Source organism: Colletotrichum aenigma, assembly GCF_013390185.1.
Source record: "Colletotrichum aenigma strain Cg56 chromosome Unknown KSG_Cg56_contig04, whole genome shotgun sequence".
Lineage (NCBI taxonomy): Eukaryota > Fungi > Ascomycota > Sordariomycetes > Glomerellales > Glomerellaceae > Colletotrichum > Colletotrichum aenigma.
The window spans coordinates 1,562,141-1,579,897 of record NW_023500910.1 but is presented as its reverse complement, the minus strand read 5'-3'; the positions used below and the strand labels follow the sequence as shown (position 1 = coordinate 1,579,897).

General features: G+C 54.3%; 3 protein-coding genes across 3 annotated transcripts; all 3 read left to right on the top strand.

Moving 5' to 3' along the window:
• Positions 1-470: 470 nt before the first annotated feature.
• On the top strand, positions 471-2,345 carry CGCA056_v006296 (uncharacterized protein; the record flags this gene model as incomplete). Its single annotated transcript, XM_037321547.1, has 2 exons — positions 471-1,294; positions 1,535-2,345. 2 exons carry the CDS (start codon positions 471-473, stop codon positions 2,343-2,345), a joined length of 1,635 nt encoding a protein of 544 aa, XP_037179763.1.
• A 252-nt stretch (positions 2,346-2,597) lies between these two features.
• Positions 2,598-4,092, top strand: ANK3-4 (Ankyrin-3; the record flags this gene model as incomplete). Its single annotated transcript, XM_037321546.1, has 3 exons — positions 2,598-3,387; positions 3,443-3,796; positions 3,833-4,092. 3 exons carry the CDS (start codon positions 2,598-2,600, stop codon positions 4,090-4,092), a joined length of 1,404 nt encoding a protein of 467 aa, XP_037179762.1.
• An 8,160-nt stretch (positions 4,093-12,252) lies between these two features.
• Positions 12,253-17,072, top strand: CGCA056_v006294 (PH and SEC7 domain-containing protein; the record flags this gene model as incomplete). Its single annotated transcript, XM_037321545.1, has 4 exons — positions 12,253-15,046; positions 15,097-15,600; positions 15,687-15,826; positions 15,876-17,072. 4 exons carry the CDS (start codon positions 12,253-12,255, stop codon positions 17,070-17,072), a joined length of 4,635 nt encoding a protein of 1,544 aa, XP_037179761.1.
• Between the last annotated feature and the right edge of the window lie 685 nt (positions 17,073-17,757).

Genomic DNA, 17,757 nt, shown 5'->3' with positions numbered 1-17,757 from the left:
TATCCGCAACTTTGAATAGAATGCTACAGCATGAGAAAGTTGAACAAATGAAGGGAATCCGCGTGCGTCTCGTGACCAACGAACGCTTCGGCGGTTATTGTTGGAGGGCCACCATGAGCTGTCGGAGACCAACAGCGCAGTCAGCCTAGGACGCAGTCTCGTCGACTCTTGCCCAATGACATAGTCCGATTAAGCACCTGAGGCCGCAGGGCGTTGCATGTACAGCCAGAAACATGCACCTCGCCACACTGCAACCCTGCATGCTCGCCCCATCTTCTACGGTATTTGCATTCTCTTCAAGCGCCTTCGTTTCGTGCGGGGGTAGATAAGCCGACTTCAAGCCCGACCAAGACCCTTGTATGCATCCCCTGGGAGCTCCCTTTCTTTCAACCACGATACGCGTAGTGCTGAGGTTGCGCGAATATAAGACGATCAGGGTTGTTGACGATGCTCTTCAGTCTTTCTGCACAATGGAACCTTCTGATAATATTACCCCTAATCTTTGGGATATTGCGAGAAAGCGGCTGACAAATACTGAGGAGGCACAACTTGCCAAAGCCGCTGTCGACAACAATACTCTTTCGCAGCAGCTTCTCGAGCTGGTGCAAGGGAAACAGCAACAATGCATGGATCGCAGATGGAAGTTCAGACAATCGAATGGGGAAGTGGTTGTTGTCAGGGATGTCTTCGAAAAAGTCGTTCGGTGGCTCCAACGGTTCAAGGAGGTTGGAGACGTCGCGACCCAATACGATCCCGCACACGCCGCACTTCCTTGGGCCGGCGTACGAATGCTACTTCAAATTGCAATCAACGACGCAGAATCGCTCGGTACAATAGCCGAGGGTATCGAGACTGTATCGAGTCTCATCACACGCTGCGCCGTTTTGGAAACCATCCACCTCCCGCCGCACCGCTACCCCTTGTCAAAGGCACATGCTACGCTTCAAGACGCTTTGGTCGCACTGTACACCGCCATCCTATCTTGGTTATCAGTAGCTGGTGCATACTACGAAAAGCACCTGATCAAAAGGTTGCTCCGCAGCATTGTGTCTTCAGGCCCAACCTTGACATCAATATTTCAAGAAGAACGCAAGGTTTCTCAATTGGCCACAAGCTTACACGATCAACTTGCTTCAAGCACTGCTGTGGCCGTTAAGTCATTGGACATTAGCTTCAACTCTCTGATGAGCATGTTCCGGGACTTGGAAAAACCCATTGCCCGCGTTGCCGGCACGCTCGATCGAATAGAGCGAAGCTTGGAAGCCAAAGAACGTCAACAACTTGTAGAATGGCTGTCAGTCATTCGACACATGCATGTTCACCAAACAGTGCGTCGTGGATTCATTGAGAGCACCGGTGGGTGGCTGCTTCAAAGAGCGGAGTACACAGCATGGTGCGATTCAACTATCCCATGCAGCCTTTGGCTTCGCGGCGTACCTGGCTGTGGGAAAAGCAAGCTCACTTCACTTGTGGTACAGGAACATATTGACAGTGTCTCTCGCACTGCATTGGTTGCTCATTGTTATTGCTCAAGATCCGGAATTGATGGAAACCCTCCCAGTTCACTCGTCATCATGGGTACCATCTTGAGGCAGCTAGCATTTCTTGTACCGGGTGGAGGTGTCCATCACTCGGCGTGGGACGAGTATTCCCAGCGGGTCAAAGACTCCGAAGGGCTGGAACCGACTCCCCTTTCTCTTGACGACTGTCGAGACCTCATCATTTTGATCACAGCCGATTACCCTACGACAATCATCATCGACGGACTGGACGAAGCAGAGGGGGACATTCGTGAACTTCTAAACATCCTCCAGCACATCATCGATGAATCACAAAATACTGTGAAGCTTTTTCTTTCGAGTCGCGATAGCATACCTGTTGATATTCATCTCCAGAATGTGAGGTCAATCCGAGTGACCCATGTCGACAATGCCAAAGACGTCTCTACTTTCGTGAAATCCAAGGTCGGCACAGCTGTGCAATACAAAAGGCTGCTCAGGGGTAAGATCTCCGCGGAAGTGGAGACGCGCATCGTTCGTACACTCACACATGGCTCGAGAGAGATGTTCCTTTGGGCGTCTCTGAACCTCGAGCAGCTATGTGGTTCCGAGTTTGAAGTAGAAGCGGATGTTATGGACGAACTCGAATCATTGCGGGCACCGAAGTCTCTGCTAGAAACGCTGGAGCAGATGTATCGGCGGGTGCAGCAGTATAAGCCGAAAGCAAGACAAATTACGAACATCGTTTTTGGATGGTTGCTTGTGTCTGAACGCCAGCTCTCAAATCCGGAGCTCCTGGACATCATTCGTTTAACCGTGAACAAGAGGCTAGGGGGGGTCGACTAGGAGAACATCAAAAGCCTTTGCCGTGGCTTTGTCAATTCTGAGAACGCTTCCGGTTCATTCGCCTTCGCACACGAATCGATCCGAGAATTCCTCCAGGGGCGGGATGACTTCAATGCAACCAGATTACAATTCGCGGCATTTTCTTCTTGTCTAAGGTGCTTGACAGCAAGATATGATGACGGAGAAAGGGGACTACTAAGACCTGATGTCGTCGACGAAATGCAAATCGACTCGCCAAATCCGACGCCCACCATGGATCGTACCGAAGATGGGTCTCCTGACGTTGCACCAGCTTGTTTCTGGCAATATGCAATCTATTACTGGCTTGATCATTACACCAAGATATTAGGTCAGGATTATCGAGCAAAGGCCGACCCAGATCTTCTCCAGTTCATCTTTGAGTACAAAGGGCACAGATTTATCGCATGGCTGCGAGAGATGCTCATCGTACTTGATGAACAACTTAAGCGAGACGACGTCTTGAGTAACAGAACCCTACTGCTACATCTGTCATATCTCGAGTCCCTGAAGGCTAAGCAGCAACCTGCAATTTTTGTCGCTTCAGTCTATGGAATCTCCATAATATTGGAAAGACTTGAGCGTGAGCACACCAACGTGGATTGGAATGAAAAGAATATATACGGGACATCGGATCTCTACCTGAGTGCGATTCGCGGTCAAGACGACATTTTGAAGTATCTCCTCAGCCATGGAGTTGACCCGAACATGGTTGGAGGGCGCTTCAAAACACCGATACAGGGTGCTGCTATCCGTGGACATGCTAGCACCGTTGAAATACTTCTTAACAGCGGCGCTGATCCGCTTCTGGAAGGCCGATATCCTACAGCTCTTCACGCTGCCATTTTGGGTGGCCATGAGCCTGTAATCCAACTACTTGTCGGTAACAGCTCGTGCCATCAAGCGGCAAAATTGGGAAGTTTGGTCCAAGCAGGATTTTACTTCGGCCGTTACGATGCAGTTATGTCCCTCCTCCGCCAATATTTCGATAATGAAGTGAATTCGAAGAAATTCCAGGATGAATGTGAGCTACAACCCCGTTTCGGGGCAAATCCAATACCTAACATTCCTTGGGTTAGCAAATGTAGGGATCAGTATTGCTCTGCAGGCAGCTCTCTACGGGACCAAGAACGCTGATACGAACAACGCCCGTATTATGAAGCTTCTGGAAGAGATATCAGATATCAACGAACCAGGTGGATTGTTCGGTAACGCGCTACAAGCAGCGAGTTTCGGTGGTTCAGCCGCATGGGTGCACATGGTTCTTGAACGCGGAGCTGATCCTGACTCCATTGGCTACTGCGGTTCAGCTCTCCGAGCAGCATCGTTTGGTGGCCACAATGAGGTTGTCCGTCTTCTCCTTGAGCGAGGCGCAACCCTGGGCCCCGGCAACAAGGACGCGCTCGAGGCCTGCGCCCTGAAAAACCGTCTAAGTACGTTGAAGCTACTAATTGAACGCTTTCGACTAGCGAACACATCTGAATACGATGAATGCAAGCGACACTTCGGTGCGGCTATGCGGACGGCGAGACGAGAGAACCGCTACCGAATGGTCGACTTCATGTTAGAGAACGGTGCGGGATTTTTGCGCCGAGATACTTTGGAGGATGTCGCTGTAGGCGGTGGAGGTAGATGGGGAGATGGCGGTTATAGCCCCAATCCTGTTCTTGACATTTTCATCAATGTCACAGATAACGTGCCGGATAGACTGGTAGGCGGCGGCAAGTAATGATATAGCCTGTTTGCCGCTCTCTAACTTGGACCGGGACATACTCTGGGAGACCCTGATTGAGGCCTCAACTTAGGCAGGGGAAAGGTAAATCATTTCCGCAAGCTACAGGGGGCTTTATAGGGTGTTCTAGTTCTAAAACAATATCCATACAAACTCCGGTGGTGGCGATCGCTGTCACCGCAGTGAATGAGATTTCTGACCAATGCGGTTGGGACAGCCACCCAACTACCCTCGGGATGGGAAATCCGGCTCAGAGCTTCGATATGATACAAGATCCTTTTACGACATCAGGAGTCTATTGAAATTGCCGTCAAGTATCGATAGTATTGCCGGTGCCCAAGACTGAAGCTGAGGTGAACCTCACTCATTCGACGTGGAACCTTTCATAGCCTGCACCTAGCCATCGCCATCGGCCAGGGAACATGTCTGTTTTTGAACGTGTGCTTCGTGGTGACGTCTAGCCGATTCTCGTAGTAATTGTGACATCAGATATTGTCGCCTACCCCCATGGCCAGTGTTTCCAAGCTCACTAACAAGTTCCATACTCAATAGGATGTCAGCCTCGGCCGGAAACAGATGTAAAGAACAACGGGTTTTAGGTGATACTTGAATCCTCGCCGTATTCGCCACAATGGACTGATATAGCCCTGCAAGGGATTAAAGCCCTGGTGCCAGGGGCCGGAATGCTTCTAGAGTAGGTGGTTGATTGAGAAGCGTTGCCCGTTCCCAAAAATCAAAAACAAAGAAGGTTCTAGTGGCCAAGTGGGCACTTTTAGAATTCAAAAGAAAATAGGAATAATAAAATACCCTTCGGTACCGAACCATTATGAGAATATAAAAGGTGATAGAGAATAAGACAATACATGCTAAATTACCTCCTAGATATCTAAACAGTGACAGGATTACGCGCAGAGAGACTCACTCAGACATTTAAGCTCACTGTGCACGTAGTAAGGCATGCCAAGGAAAGCATTCTGCAACTACTCGTCCTCCAAGCACCTCCACACTGTAGCCATCTCGTAGAGGTGAAATGTCTATACTTCAAAACCCTAACTTGAGGCATTACCAGTCCCGGGCATTCACATCGGGCTCTTCTAGAAACAACGACTTTTTTTTTTGGAGGAAGTTCTAGGTAATACATTTAACATCAAGTTGGCATAATGCAGATCAGCCTTCTAGGCCGCGATAACTCCTAAGACAGAGCAAAGATGATAAGTCAAGGGGAGAAGGCCCTCGTGCATGAGGAGACTTGCTTCAATCTTCACACCAGAACCGAGACAATGCATAGAAAGGGACTGACGAGGTGCCTTGTCCTTACACAGTCAACTTGGTGACACGTACCACCAAGCGAAAAAAATCAAACATGATCAACCGAAACATGTCGGGCCCTGCATAGCCTCAAACATTCATGATCGATTCCCAATACCGACAAGATAGTATGGAGCCGGAGATACTTTCGTGATCACCTAGCTACAGGCGAGTGCCATTAAGTCGTTTTCTGGGGTCATGTACGTGGTGAGGCTGTCCAAGAAGCAGTCGGTCAGTCAGTCTGTCACAAGATCACTCAGCAACCAAACTCAATTCCACCAGTCAGCCCAAAAGATGCAGTGCAAAAGCCCCGGCGGGTTTAGGTGAACGGTTTACAATGGTCACGTTTCGATGTCAGCATGAGTGGGTGAACACTGCTGTGCGATGCCAAGTTACTAGGCTACTCCACGGTCACTTGACCAGATGTCGCCCTGGGGGCTGGTCTGTTCATGAGTCTCATGGAGAAGCTCCGGGGCGACCAGGATCGTTGCACGAACTCGTTAGCTGTTGCATCCTTCTCGTAGACAACCCAAACATTACTCAGTCCGATACTTGGCATCCAAAAGTCGGTCGGGGCTTCTCATTCGCGCCCGGCAGCAATGCGTTTGACATGCTATGGTTCGAGTCAACGCCGCCGCAATCCAGCGAGTCGGTTCCGTCGCCATGCGAGGTCCCGCCCGTCGTGGTAGCATCCGATCGCAGCAGACGCCCACCTGAAAGCTGCAGCGACGGACAAGCAAGTAAGCAAGCTGTACAGCCCGTTTGTTTCAGCGTCTGTCGTTTTGTCATGCAGCAGGTGGCACGGTGCAACCAGCTCATCCCGGGTAAGTACGTGAGAGGAGAATGGAGGGTGCAAAAATACTTCAAAGTAACGAAGCAAACAAGATGAAAGATGGGTTTGCAGTTGCAGCGGTTCTGGAGGATCCCGGATTGGGGAGTCCCAGTATTCCAGAGTTCCGAGCTGCAGCTGCCAACCTGGAGGGTAGCTATGGAATTGGGGGCGGTTCGCAAGCACAAACCGGAAAGTAATTTGCGCATGGGGAAAAGTTGAGGGCAAACGAGCGGTCCTTTGTGGTTCTTGGGACCGATGTTGGGATGGGCCCTTGCATTCAATGAGCGAGGACGTGCGGAGGCCGATGGGACGCGGCGATGACGGCATGCTTTGCCGGTTTGCACGGAGCGTCGACGCGCCAAGAAGGATTGTGGAGGAGTGTCGCATCGGATTGAAGGCCTTTGAAGATCGGATTCTTCAGTAGACGAGCGGTGGTTGATCTTCAGATCGACGCTGGCCATGGCAAATGATTGGCATCCTCGGAGATCGAAACGTGTTTGCTTGGACTGGCCTCAATGCCGCATGTGCTATTCTGGAGGACCAGAGCACAGCCTAGCAAATGGTTGTTGGTTATCGCGATAATGTCTTCATTTCGCCTAGGCACCCTTTATCCAGGAGATTGGCGTATCGCGGCCGCGAGCTCAGAAAACGTTCATGTCTGATCAGCGCCAGGAGAGGAGCATTGCGTAGGGCAAGCCGGCCAGAGGCGCGGGTGGTGGCTGAAGAAATGTTCGTCATGTTTCCCGTGCAATGGCAACGGTTCGCGCTTTGACGCACATGACCCTTAACTTGACGTCGGAATAGAAGGTTCGTTTAACGATGGAACGACGGCGGGGAGGTTGTCTACATGGAAGCTTGTCGGTGTGTTTTGGGTTTCGTAGAGTTAGTGCGGGCAGATTCAGGATGGGGGCCGCCGGTGTTGGAGATTGAGTCGCTAGAAGGCGGGTTTGGATAGAAGCGGGAATAGGGGCCGAGCTCACCCTTAACTCGAACGGGGAACTGTTGGTCAGTGACGGCCTCCTGTCCCGCAAATTGCAGGCGCAAACGTTGGAATGCGTTCGGAACCGGTCGCAAAGCATCTCGACCACTGAATGGGGGTGGTTGGCGGTGAACCAACGTGTTGCGGACTCATCAGAGGCATCTGGGCGAGGCGATTGGCAGAGCTTATGACGGTTGGTCATCCCCGGACCAGAGGTGGTCAGCACCGCGTCGGTAGAGTGGGAGCGTGTCGCAAAACTGACTGCGGACAATCAATGCCCCTCACTAAGACACCGGCACTTGGTGGCCTCGACTATTTATTGGCATCCGGACGGATATCATTCTGGAAACGGCAGATTGGCCACTGGGATCCAGACAGCCAGTGGCCCTCATGCTGAAATTTAGGACCGTTTTCTCCGTTGACGATGCGCCGTTTGGCATGACAATCATTCCTCAAAGCAGTCGCTAGGCGCTGGGCCTCTCAGGGTGTCGGACGGTGGCCCAGAGGTTGTTCCATCCCGCCCATCCTGTAATCCTACAGCAGGTCCTTGCGACTCCTCAGTCATGGCGACTGACAAGGAGGGCGGCGGACGGTGGAACTGTTGCCTCTGAGCGCGCCGGTGCGGAAAGAGGCCGGAGGATGGTGGTGGTGTCGTCGGCGGTCGGGAGGGTGTCGAGGCGGGCGAATGAGCAGCAAGAAGAAAGCGGGCAGCGAGTCGCGCAATTGCACAGACCTCTGGTTGCTAAGTTGGTGTCTGCATCAATTCAGGGGAAGCCATGGGTGTCTGCATGCAAGTGCTTCCAGGTGGGCGCAAATGAGTGGGCGCTTTCAAGTCGACGACGGCGCACTCGTTGATGGCACGATTGGACCAGCTGGAACCGTGACTTCAACGGCCTTGATAAGGCGATTGGGGAAATGGGCGTCCCTTTCTCGCTGACCGAGTCTTGACGATTCGGACCCGAGGTGGTGACCAAGCATCACGCCGGTGAGCAGCAGAGCGGGAGGAGCGTGGCATTTGGTGGCCGCCTTGGTTGCACCGGAGGGCGGATCGATGGGGGCGGCCGGCCTGCCACGCGTGGTAATTGTCCGCCGTCGGTTGGCTGTGGAGGCTTGCTCTTCTGGAAACCGAGCGTATCTTGGGTCGGTCTCCATGGCCCGTTTCCGTTGTCCGGCTCTGGACTCGTGGGCAGCGTTGTTGTTTTGGCGAATGAGAAGCGTGGCGGTCGAGAATGTTGATTTTGACAGACAAACACAGCGCAACGAGGGTCCTCTCGGATCTTCTGGGGGCCCCTGGAAGTAACTGCTCGTTTTGGACAAGAACCCTGGCGACATGGCTGCATCTTGCATTCCCCCTGCAGCCCTGTCCCCTCTTGTCCCTTTTTGGAGCCGGGATGTGGCCTGTCAAAAAGGGGGGGCTAGTCGAGGGCGGCAAGCCTGCCGTCGGGCGTGTGTCTGGCGCCTGGTGTCTCGTGTGTCTTGGAGGTCCGGCCGCCGTGTGTCTTGCGGTAGCGCAGACGCCGGCGGGAAATGTCTTGCAGTGGCTGGCGATGGTTGGGATGGATCGGTGATGGGAATTGCGTGGGCGTTTCGCGAGCAGATTGGCCGTGATGGTGGTGGTGATGACGATGAGATCCGACGGGCGACTCGTGGAAAACAGTATTGAAATCATTTTCTTGCTAGTAGAGCAGCGGCAGAATTTCTGGACGCAGAAGCAAGCCATGGAAGAAAAAAAGAAGAACGCGGAAAAAACAAAGGGGGGAAACCCTGCATGATGGGTGGACTCCATCTGGTTTAGGCGCAGTGGCAGCAAAAAAAGAGTCAAGGGCAACCGCTAACCGCAAAGCAGATGGACAAGGTTGCAGGGTCCGGACCATGTGTCTCGAGGCCCTTGAAGCTCTGGGGACGGAGTTTGGGGGCAGGGAGCTGGTGAAGACGTTTAATGCGTGGCTAGGTATTTTGCATGTGTCGGGGGTGTGTTTATTCGGTTGACGAAATGATGTTTGCCAGAAAGGAGTCACCGGCTGAGGTAAGGTATTCGTACCTTAGGTAAGGCAAGGCAGATGAGAGAGTACCTTAGCAAAAAGGTGAAGAGAATCAACGGCAAGAAGGAGGCAGCTGGAGGACGGGAGCACCTGCATCTTGCATCTTGCAGTAAGGTACGGGTGTTCCTGAACAGAATGGAAGCAGCGGCTGCCCTGACAGCAGGATGCAGCTGCCGGAAAGGAAAGAGGCTCCCACCCGGACTGCACCTCAGTCTGCAGGAACGGCAAGAGATGGCAAGAGCAAGAGCAACGGCAACAGGCAACTGCCCTTCAGGTGAGGTGGAGTGCGCCGTGACTGCTGACTGCCCGCTGCTTCCACCTTACCTCAGTCCAGTGGTGTTCCATGCATCCAGGCATCGTTCCTGCCCCAACCCGCTGCAACGGATCCCCCCATCCATGAGAGTGATCCAGAAGGCCCATTTGTGCCCCCATCGTCCGGTCTTGCTTTCCCTTCTTTTTTTTCTCGGCCGTGCCCACATCTGCCTCTCGTCCAAGGACGGCCATGTTTCTGCCGTCCGTGCAGCAGTTGCGTGCATTTATTATTGTTATGAGGGTCGTCTCGTCTGGTGTTTCTGGCTGGTGAACCGTGAAGCCAGCGGCAGCGGCAGTCGAGCCGGTCGCATCCTCCACTACATGTCTTCTAATACACGATGATGACGGTGACGATGATCTTGCCCAATTGCTGGATGCACTTCAGATTGCCGTCGGGAGACTTGGAAGCTGCCGGAGAACACAGATTACTACTGCCGACTGCTGAGCTGCATATTGTCAGACAGCTAGTGCACAACACAGACGCTAAAATTAAGGCATTGCAGAGCCGACAGCTGCTGCTGCAGACATTTCAGCATTTTTGACACTGACACAGAGACATGAGGGAGACGAGAGACACGTTCAACGGGCACAGACAACCGTCACTTCCACCTTGATCCTCCATCCTTCCTGCCTGCCTGCCTGCGTATTCGGTATTCGTACGGATGACTTCACTTTTCTTTGTTTGTTTTTTTCCTCCTTCCAGGTTGTCTCTGCTCCACCATCGTGCTCGTCCCGTCTTGACCATTTCGGATGCCCCATGTCACAACGCCGGGCAGTCGGTCATACTTGAGAGTTCCTGGTGCAATATTGCTCATTGTTATTGCTTCCAGCCGAGAGCTAGTTCCTTACAGCACTTTCCGGATCCCGTAACACTTGCTGCGTACGAATACGTGTTGCTGGTGCTGGTGCTGGTGCTGGCCCCGAGTCCGTGACGGGTGCGCCGCCCATCATTGCCTGTTGCTGCTGTCATTGCCATTGTCACAGCAATTCGAATCTCCATTTCCCGCGTGTCCAATATTCCATAACCCACAATCTTCCATTTCCAACGCATATCCATCCACGAAGACGGGTCCCCCTGGCCGCAGCTCCCATTTCCCAGGTCCCCAGCATTAGGTTGATTGATTGATTGATTGCTTCTGCTTCTTCTTCTTCCCAGTTGCCAGGCCAGGCCACGCACATCACTCGCAGCAGAGCACAGCAGGCAGGCAGGGCAGACGGGCGCTCATCAATTAACCCAATTCTTCTTCCCCCGTTCTTCTCTTCCATTCCGCTTCTTTTCCTTCTTTGACTCTCCACGCGTGTTTCATGGCGCATCGCACATGAACAAATCCTCCAACACCGCTTCTTCTCCGACTCTTCGTGCCTCAGCAGCCCGTCCGCCCCCAACCACCCCAGAACCCAGTCCGCATTTCACTTCTTTCGGGACGCTGGCCGACTAGACCATACACACACGCTCACACTCACACACTCGCGCATGCACCCACATATCAAGAGGACGACCGACGACTGGCCTCGACGCTAATAATACACGACCCGGACCCCTCGACGGATACCCTGGACGCTATTATTTCACCCGCTTGCTTGCCTGCTTGCTTGCTCGTCCCGTCATCGTCTACCTGTACCTGCGCTACCTACCTACCTACGCAATACAGACCCAAAACCTCCCCAGAGACCCCATCACCACGTCGTCTGCCGTCAAGGTCAGGGGAGCATCGAGGGTTGCATTCGTCGCCTCTTTCGGAACACGATTCAATACAAAATACCCGTACCCAGCACAACTACCACCGCAGCATATTAATACATAATTAACCCGCCCACGCACAATATTAACATTCCTGCTCCCCGTGGCACCTGTTGGCTTTTACTGCCCGCCCACCCTGCAAAAGGCCAGTCCGATTGAGGGAAAACGGCAGGAGGAAAAGCAAGAGGAAGCAATCCAAAAAGTCAATCCCACGCCGAGAAAAAGAAACACTGCAACGTCGCCCGCCCCAAAGAGGACGACCTGCCTGCATTCAATCTCGGCTGCCAGTTACCTTGGTTAGCCTCCATTCGTTCATCGGGACAAAGCCCGTCTACCGCTTGGCCGCCTTCGCCTGCGCCTTCGCCGATTCCTACCGGACTCTACCACACCACCTGCCTCTTGTCCCCCCCTACGAGAGACACTGAGAGAAAGAAACTGAGAGAGAGCGTACGACCTTGCCGGACTACGTATCAGGTCAGGCCTGCGTGTGTGCGCGCGCTCTACTCCGTAGAGCCTACGGCCTAGCCCACCCCCCTCGCTCGCTCGATTTCGATTTCGAACCCGGCGCTGTGGACATTGCGACGCCGAATTAGCCTCTCGGTTTGACTCGACTGCGGCGCTGCCATCACCCCTCGGATTGGATCGCTTTGCCTTGGGTCGCATTGGTTTGCTGCAGTGGACTGCTGAGCGGCACTTTGGTTCTGCACCAGCAGCACCACAACCCACATCATTCACCACTCCGTCTCCATACTGCTGCTCCTGCGCGCGCAATACGGAGCGCGCCTGCTGCATCTGGGCCTACCTAGTCCCAGACCTGGACCTTGACCTGAACCTGAACCTGGGTCGTGCCTGTGCCTGTTGTCGGCCTTGTTGGATTCGAAAGCTGGAAATGACTTGAAAACCCTTCCGACCCCCACGATAGCCCGTCCCGACCCCCTTCACCATGTACGCCGACATTCCTCGACGTTCAAGCCGTCGTCGTCCGGACCTTAACATCGACACCTCTCCTCCCACCGGCCACTCCAGGTCGCCTGTCGCGTCGCGAGGTCGAAGCCGAGAACCAGCTCCTGCCGCCGTTCCCCAGACGCCGCCAAGCAACAGGAACAAGCTGCCGCCACCCACCTCGCTTTCCAATCGCAAAGCCAGCTCGCGGGCGCTTAGGAGCCCCTCCCTCACTCGCAATGCCGACGACTCTTTTCTAGACAACCCCGATTCTCCCGATAGCTTCGACATGTCCGAGAACAAGGAGAACGACAACCCAGATATACCTCGACCGCGCGATTCCCACGACCTGTCATTGTCCCCGCGCAATGTTACACGCGACTCTCTCATGACGAATATGCTCATATCCCTCGACCAATTTTCCATGGGAGGACCTGTTGGCGGTGATTTCGGAAACGGAAGGTCCATGTTTGGCGACCCGTCCCAACATAACCCGTACGATACAGACGATAACATGCCGAGACCAGTTCGCGGCGGCCGGTCAAACGGCCACGGCTACTCTTACAGCTCCGATTTCGACGCCGACGACGCGAGCAGGATATCATCTCGTGGACGGAGAAGCAATAGTAGCTCCAACTTCCAGAGCGGCCTGCATCGCATCAGCAGTATGCGCGAGTCGATGCGGAGCACACCCGGCACACCACGCCACATGCATTCCAGGGGCGGCAAGGGGAGCACCAAGAGCAGCAGCTCCAATAGTATCGACGCTGGCTACGCTCAGGTTCTCAGTAGCACGAGGTGGGCGTCCGGCTTCGGTGGTCGATCCTCGAGCTTCGACTACGGCCATCGTCCACCCGCTGCCCTGCAGGCCACCCAGCAACAGCAGCAGCAGCAGCAGCAGCAACAGCAACAACATTACCAGCCTCAACCTCAACAACAGGGTCAAGCACCCTGGCACATTGAATTTTCAAATACGTTTTTCAACGACGACTACGATGCGGCCCCCACGCCGACGGTGCCTGGAGGGCCAAGACGCATCGTGCCCCAGACACCCCCGACCGCCACGTACCCACGATCGCCTGTAGCCGCTCCCGTGGCTGATGACGAGCTGGAGCCGCCCGCCGTCATTCTCGAGCGCAAATCAACGAATCGATCGGCCAAAAGCACGGCAACGAGCCGCAAGGCCGACCATAAATCTAATAACAATCACGAGGAGGTGCCGCCATTACCCGCGGCCGCGCCCGTTACCGAGCCCTCTCCCGTCCCCGCGCTCGATATTGACTCGGCACCCGCGCCACATGTGGGCTATGGCAAGACAAAAGAGGCCGTGCACGGAGCTCCGATTCCGACACATACGCCGTCACAAACAAAAGAAAAACCGGGGTTTTTCAGGCGAGTGTTTGGTTCGTCCAGAAACAATGCCTCTAATAACCCGCCCGAGACTCAAAATTCCTCGGGCGTAACGTCGTCAACATCTGTGGATACGGCCGATCAGAGATCAGGGAATCGATCCCTCCACGTTTCCAACCAGATGAAGCCCTCCACCTCCGCCCCGCCCTCGAGGGACACATCTTCGTCCCATTCCCATCATCACGTGCTGCAGAAGAAACCGAGCTCCTTTTTCCGTCGCAGAAAGAAGTCTGTGTCCGCCGACGAAGTGCCTCCCGTGCCAGCTACGGCTGCCCTCGAGCCGCCCATGCCCCCTCTCGTCGCTCCCATTCAGCTGCCCATTACTAAGGACAAGCTTTCCGCGAAACCTGAGCCCAGCCCAATCAGCAGCTTACGAAGGGTCATGAACCCGTACCTTAAAGGCAGCCCTTTGACTCCAAACACGCCCATCACTCCTCAATCTGCTCCTGTACAAGCTACTGATCTCGAAATGGCTCCTGACCCGCACGACGAGGGATCAGCAGAGGAGCACCCCCGCTCTTTCTCCCCAGAGTACGACCCAAGTCCCAACGCACGTATTCGACAAGTCAGGTCTCGCTCTCGTGGCGAGGACCGCTCTCCCTCCGATCATGAACGCCGCACCGATACTCCAACTCGACCGCCGCCTGAGCCTCCCGTATCCAACGAGAAGAGGAACAACTCATTCCTTGACATCGATGGCAGCGATAACGAAGCCGATACCGAGTCGAGACAACGGGGTAAGACAAGGAAAGAGAAGGGCCACAGGCAAGACAAGCCGTCCAAGGAATCCTCTCCCTCGAGAAGGCCGTCCCAGAGAAGGGATGACACCACCATCAGAGGCAGGAAGACCAACCGTCTCACCGTCGACACGACGGATTCTGATGACGAGGGCAACAAATCTGGACTGATTCTGCCAATCGAGGGCACTAGGTCTGCCAGCAGGACGTCAGGATCTACCACTACCGATTACAAGTCTGCTGCCAGTGCTGCCCCAAGCGTTAGAGTCGAACCCGATAACAGCCCGAAGGTTCTGGGCACTTTCGAGTCCATGAACGCAAAGCCTCTAGACGAGCCTGAGTTTGTCGTTGGAGACCCTACCGACGATGATCGCCAAAAGGCACAGAAAATCTTTGATGGTAACGAGGACTTCATCCAGAAGGAGAAGGCCGCTGCATGGATGGGCGAGGAGGGTCCCATCCGCCAGAGAACCCTGCGTGCATACATGGATCTCTATGATTTTACCAACAAGAGCATTCTGCAGAGTCTTCGTTTGATCTGCGAGCGCCTGGTCTTCAGAGCAGAGACGCAGCAGGTAGATCGTATTTTGGTTGCATTTTCTAAGCGTTGGTGTGATTGCAACACCAACCATGGGTTCAAAGCATCTGGTAAGCTTTTGTCGCTGACTAAAATCCTGAAGTTTGCTAACCAGACACAGATGTCATTCACACAATCTGCTATTCGATCATGTTGCTCAACACTGATTTGCACCTGGCTGACATCGACCAAAAGATGACGCGAAGCCAGTTCGTCAAAAATACCATGACTACGATCACTCAGGCGGTGGCCGAGTCAGCCCCCGAAGCTTTCGAACGGCCAACCATTTTGCCCGGCAAGACCAACAGCTCTCTCGGAGGAGACGACTCCAGACCATCCATCGAGGAGAGGTTCGTTTCGCGCCGATTGTCGTTCCGACCGCCGCCGAGAAACGAGGACGGATCGTCAGAGTTCCACGACGAATGCGGACCGCTGGTGAAAGCACCGTTCGACGGCTCGATGCGTGCCTGGGAGAGCCAGGTCGAGATCGTGCTGAAGGACATTTACACCTCGATCCGCGACGAACGCTTGCCGCTCTTCGGTGCGGACCCGTCGAAGAACTTGACGCCCACAACGAATAGTCTGTCCGTGATCGGCATGCTGAAGCGAACGCCCAGCGTTCTGAGTAAGGCCCCGTCAGAAAGTCAGGCATCTATGCGAGGGCGCATAGCTGAACATGGTCGTGCCAATTCTTCCAGATGGAATTCGAAGAGCAGGTCACGACCTCGTATGGGCAATCCGGGATTCTCTTCGTCGAGAACGAGCTTCGAGGACGGAAATTCGATTTGGAGCCCTTCGGCTTCGTCGGCGACATGGAGCAAGCTCTCGCTGGGCAGAACGCAAACCTCGATGTCTGTGGATTCGCTCGGGTCGTCATTCAGAGGCGGAGACTATCAACAGTCCATCGGATTTGCCAACGCCCTTAGCCAGGCCATCATCCGTGACGATGAGTCAGCTTTCGGAAAGGCCGCCTCGATTATGAGCGACGAACTGAAGAGCGCTCAACTTCTCGAAGACGAGTCCCTCGAACTGGCCGGACCTCCATGGGTAAAGGAGGGTATCGTGATTCACAAACACCATCTGGACGGTATTGACAAGAAAGCAAAGGACAGGCACTGGAATGAGGTGTTTGCTGTAGTACAAAAGGGCCAGATGAGCATCTTCTCATTCGGAACCGCCAAATCTTCGGTGGGACGCAAGAGCCGCGGTCGCAATGCCAAGGGCCCTGCTGTCGTTGGAGGTGGCAACTGGCAGGATAACGCTACTAACCTGGGCACCTTTAGCCTTCGACAGACCCTGGCATCTGCCCTTCCGCCCCCAGGATACTCCAGAGCTCGGCCTCATGTCTGGGCGCTGAGCCTTCCCAGCGGCGCTGTTCACCTTTTCCAGGTTGGTACCCCCGAAATCAGCAAGGAGTTCGTCACCACGGCCAACTATTGGAGTGCTCGCCTGAGCACCCATCCATTGGTCGGCGGTATCAGCAACATCGAATACGGATGGAGCGACGCCATCATCAACAACGCTCTGGTCACGGCCATCAACGAGCAAGCAGCCGGCCAATCACCCGGTCGCAACTCGCGACCCGGCAGTAGCACCGCCAACCCACGACCGAGCTTTTCGAGTGGCACGTTCCGCTCCGGCTCGATCGACCACGGCTCAGGCGGCGCCTATGGTGCTAGCAGAGGTGCGAAGCTGCCCGGAGACAGGATCACCATCTCCGATTGGGCGCCGCCGGCGCAGTCCATGCGGCCCAGTAACCTTCCCGAGGAGGAGCAACTCGAAAGCCTCACGTCGTACGTCAAGGGCATCGAAGACGAGCTGCAGACGCACAACCAGCTGCGCAGCCCGATGCTTCTGGCCTTCACTCCTCGCGGCAACAACGCCAACAAGGCCATGGCCAACTGGGAACGCAAGAGCGCATACCTCCTGCGGGAGATTGTCAAGTTCCGCACCTACGTCGACTGCCTGCAGCAAGCCACGACCCGCAAGAACGAAATCTATTCGGAGAGAGACCTGGCTCGCAGAGCTGCCAGGGGAGAGCTGGACGAGGGCGAGATTGAGTTTGACGTCCCACGCGACGCGACCATCAGGGCGTGAAGGGATAATTGAGATAAACAGAGGGGCGTAATAGGAAATCCACACACAAATGGCTGGGGTTCGTCACACGGGGAGAAGAAAAAAGTCAGCCGAGCCCACGACGACATGACCACGTTGGACTCGAGGAGTTTGGGTGGGCATATATATGGGGTGTTGCTGGCTTGGGAACATTGCACATCACCTCCCTTTTTTCTGCTTCTTCACTTCTTTTTTCATTTGTACAAAGCTAGTTTGATACCCGGGCTTTTTTTTCTCCCTTCACTATTCTGGTTCTTGTCGACCGCAAGCAACGTTCGCACTCCCCTCTCTGGCTGTGTCTACGGGATGGACGGAAAAGAAGGAGACGGTTTTCTCATTATTCAAGGAGCGAGCGACTTTACGCGGATTGCATGCATTCTTGGATTGGGGCAGGTTTTGGGATGTCCTCTGGCCTTTTGCTGCCGGCTTGGTCTGGCGGAGAGGTGCCGGGGGTAATTCGTAACTCTTTTTTCACTTTTATTCCGGTGTAAATAGTAATAGGAGACGGAACAAGGATCAAAAGAAACCAAGGATTCTCCTTTCAGAATCGTGTGTACTGATGGCGACTTGAAGCAGCTCTCATGGTGACAAAGGCGACATGAGAGACGAGGGGGAACAGCTTTGCCCTCCCCTAGCCAGGTAAATTTCGTGCACGACTGGCTTCTGC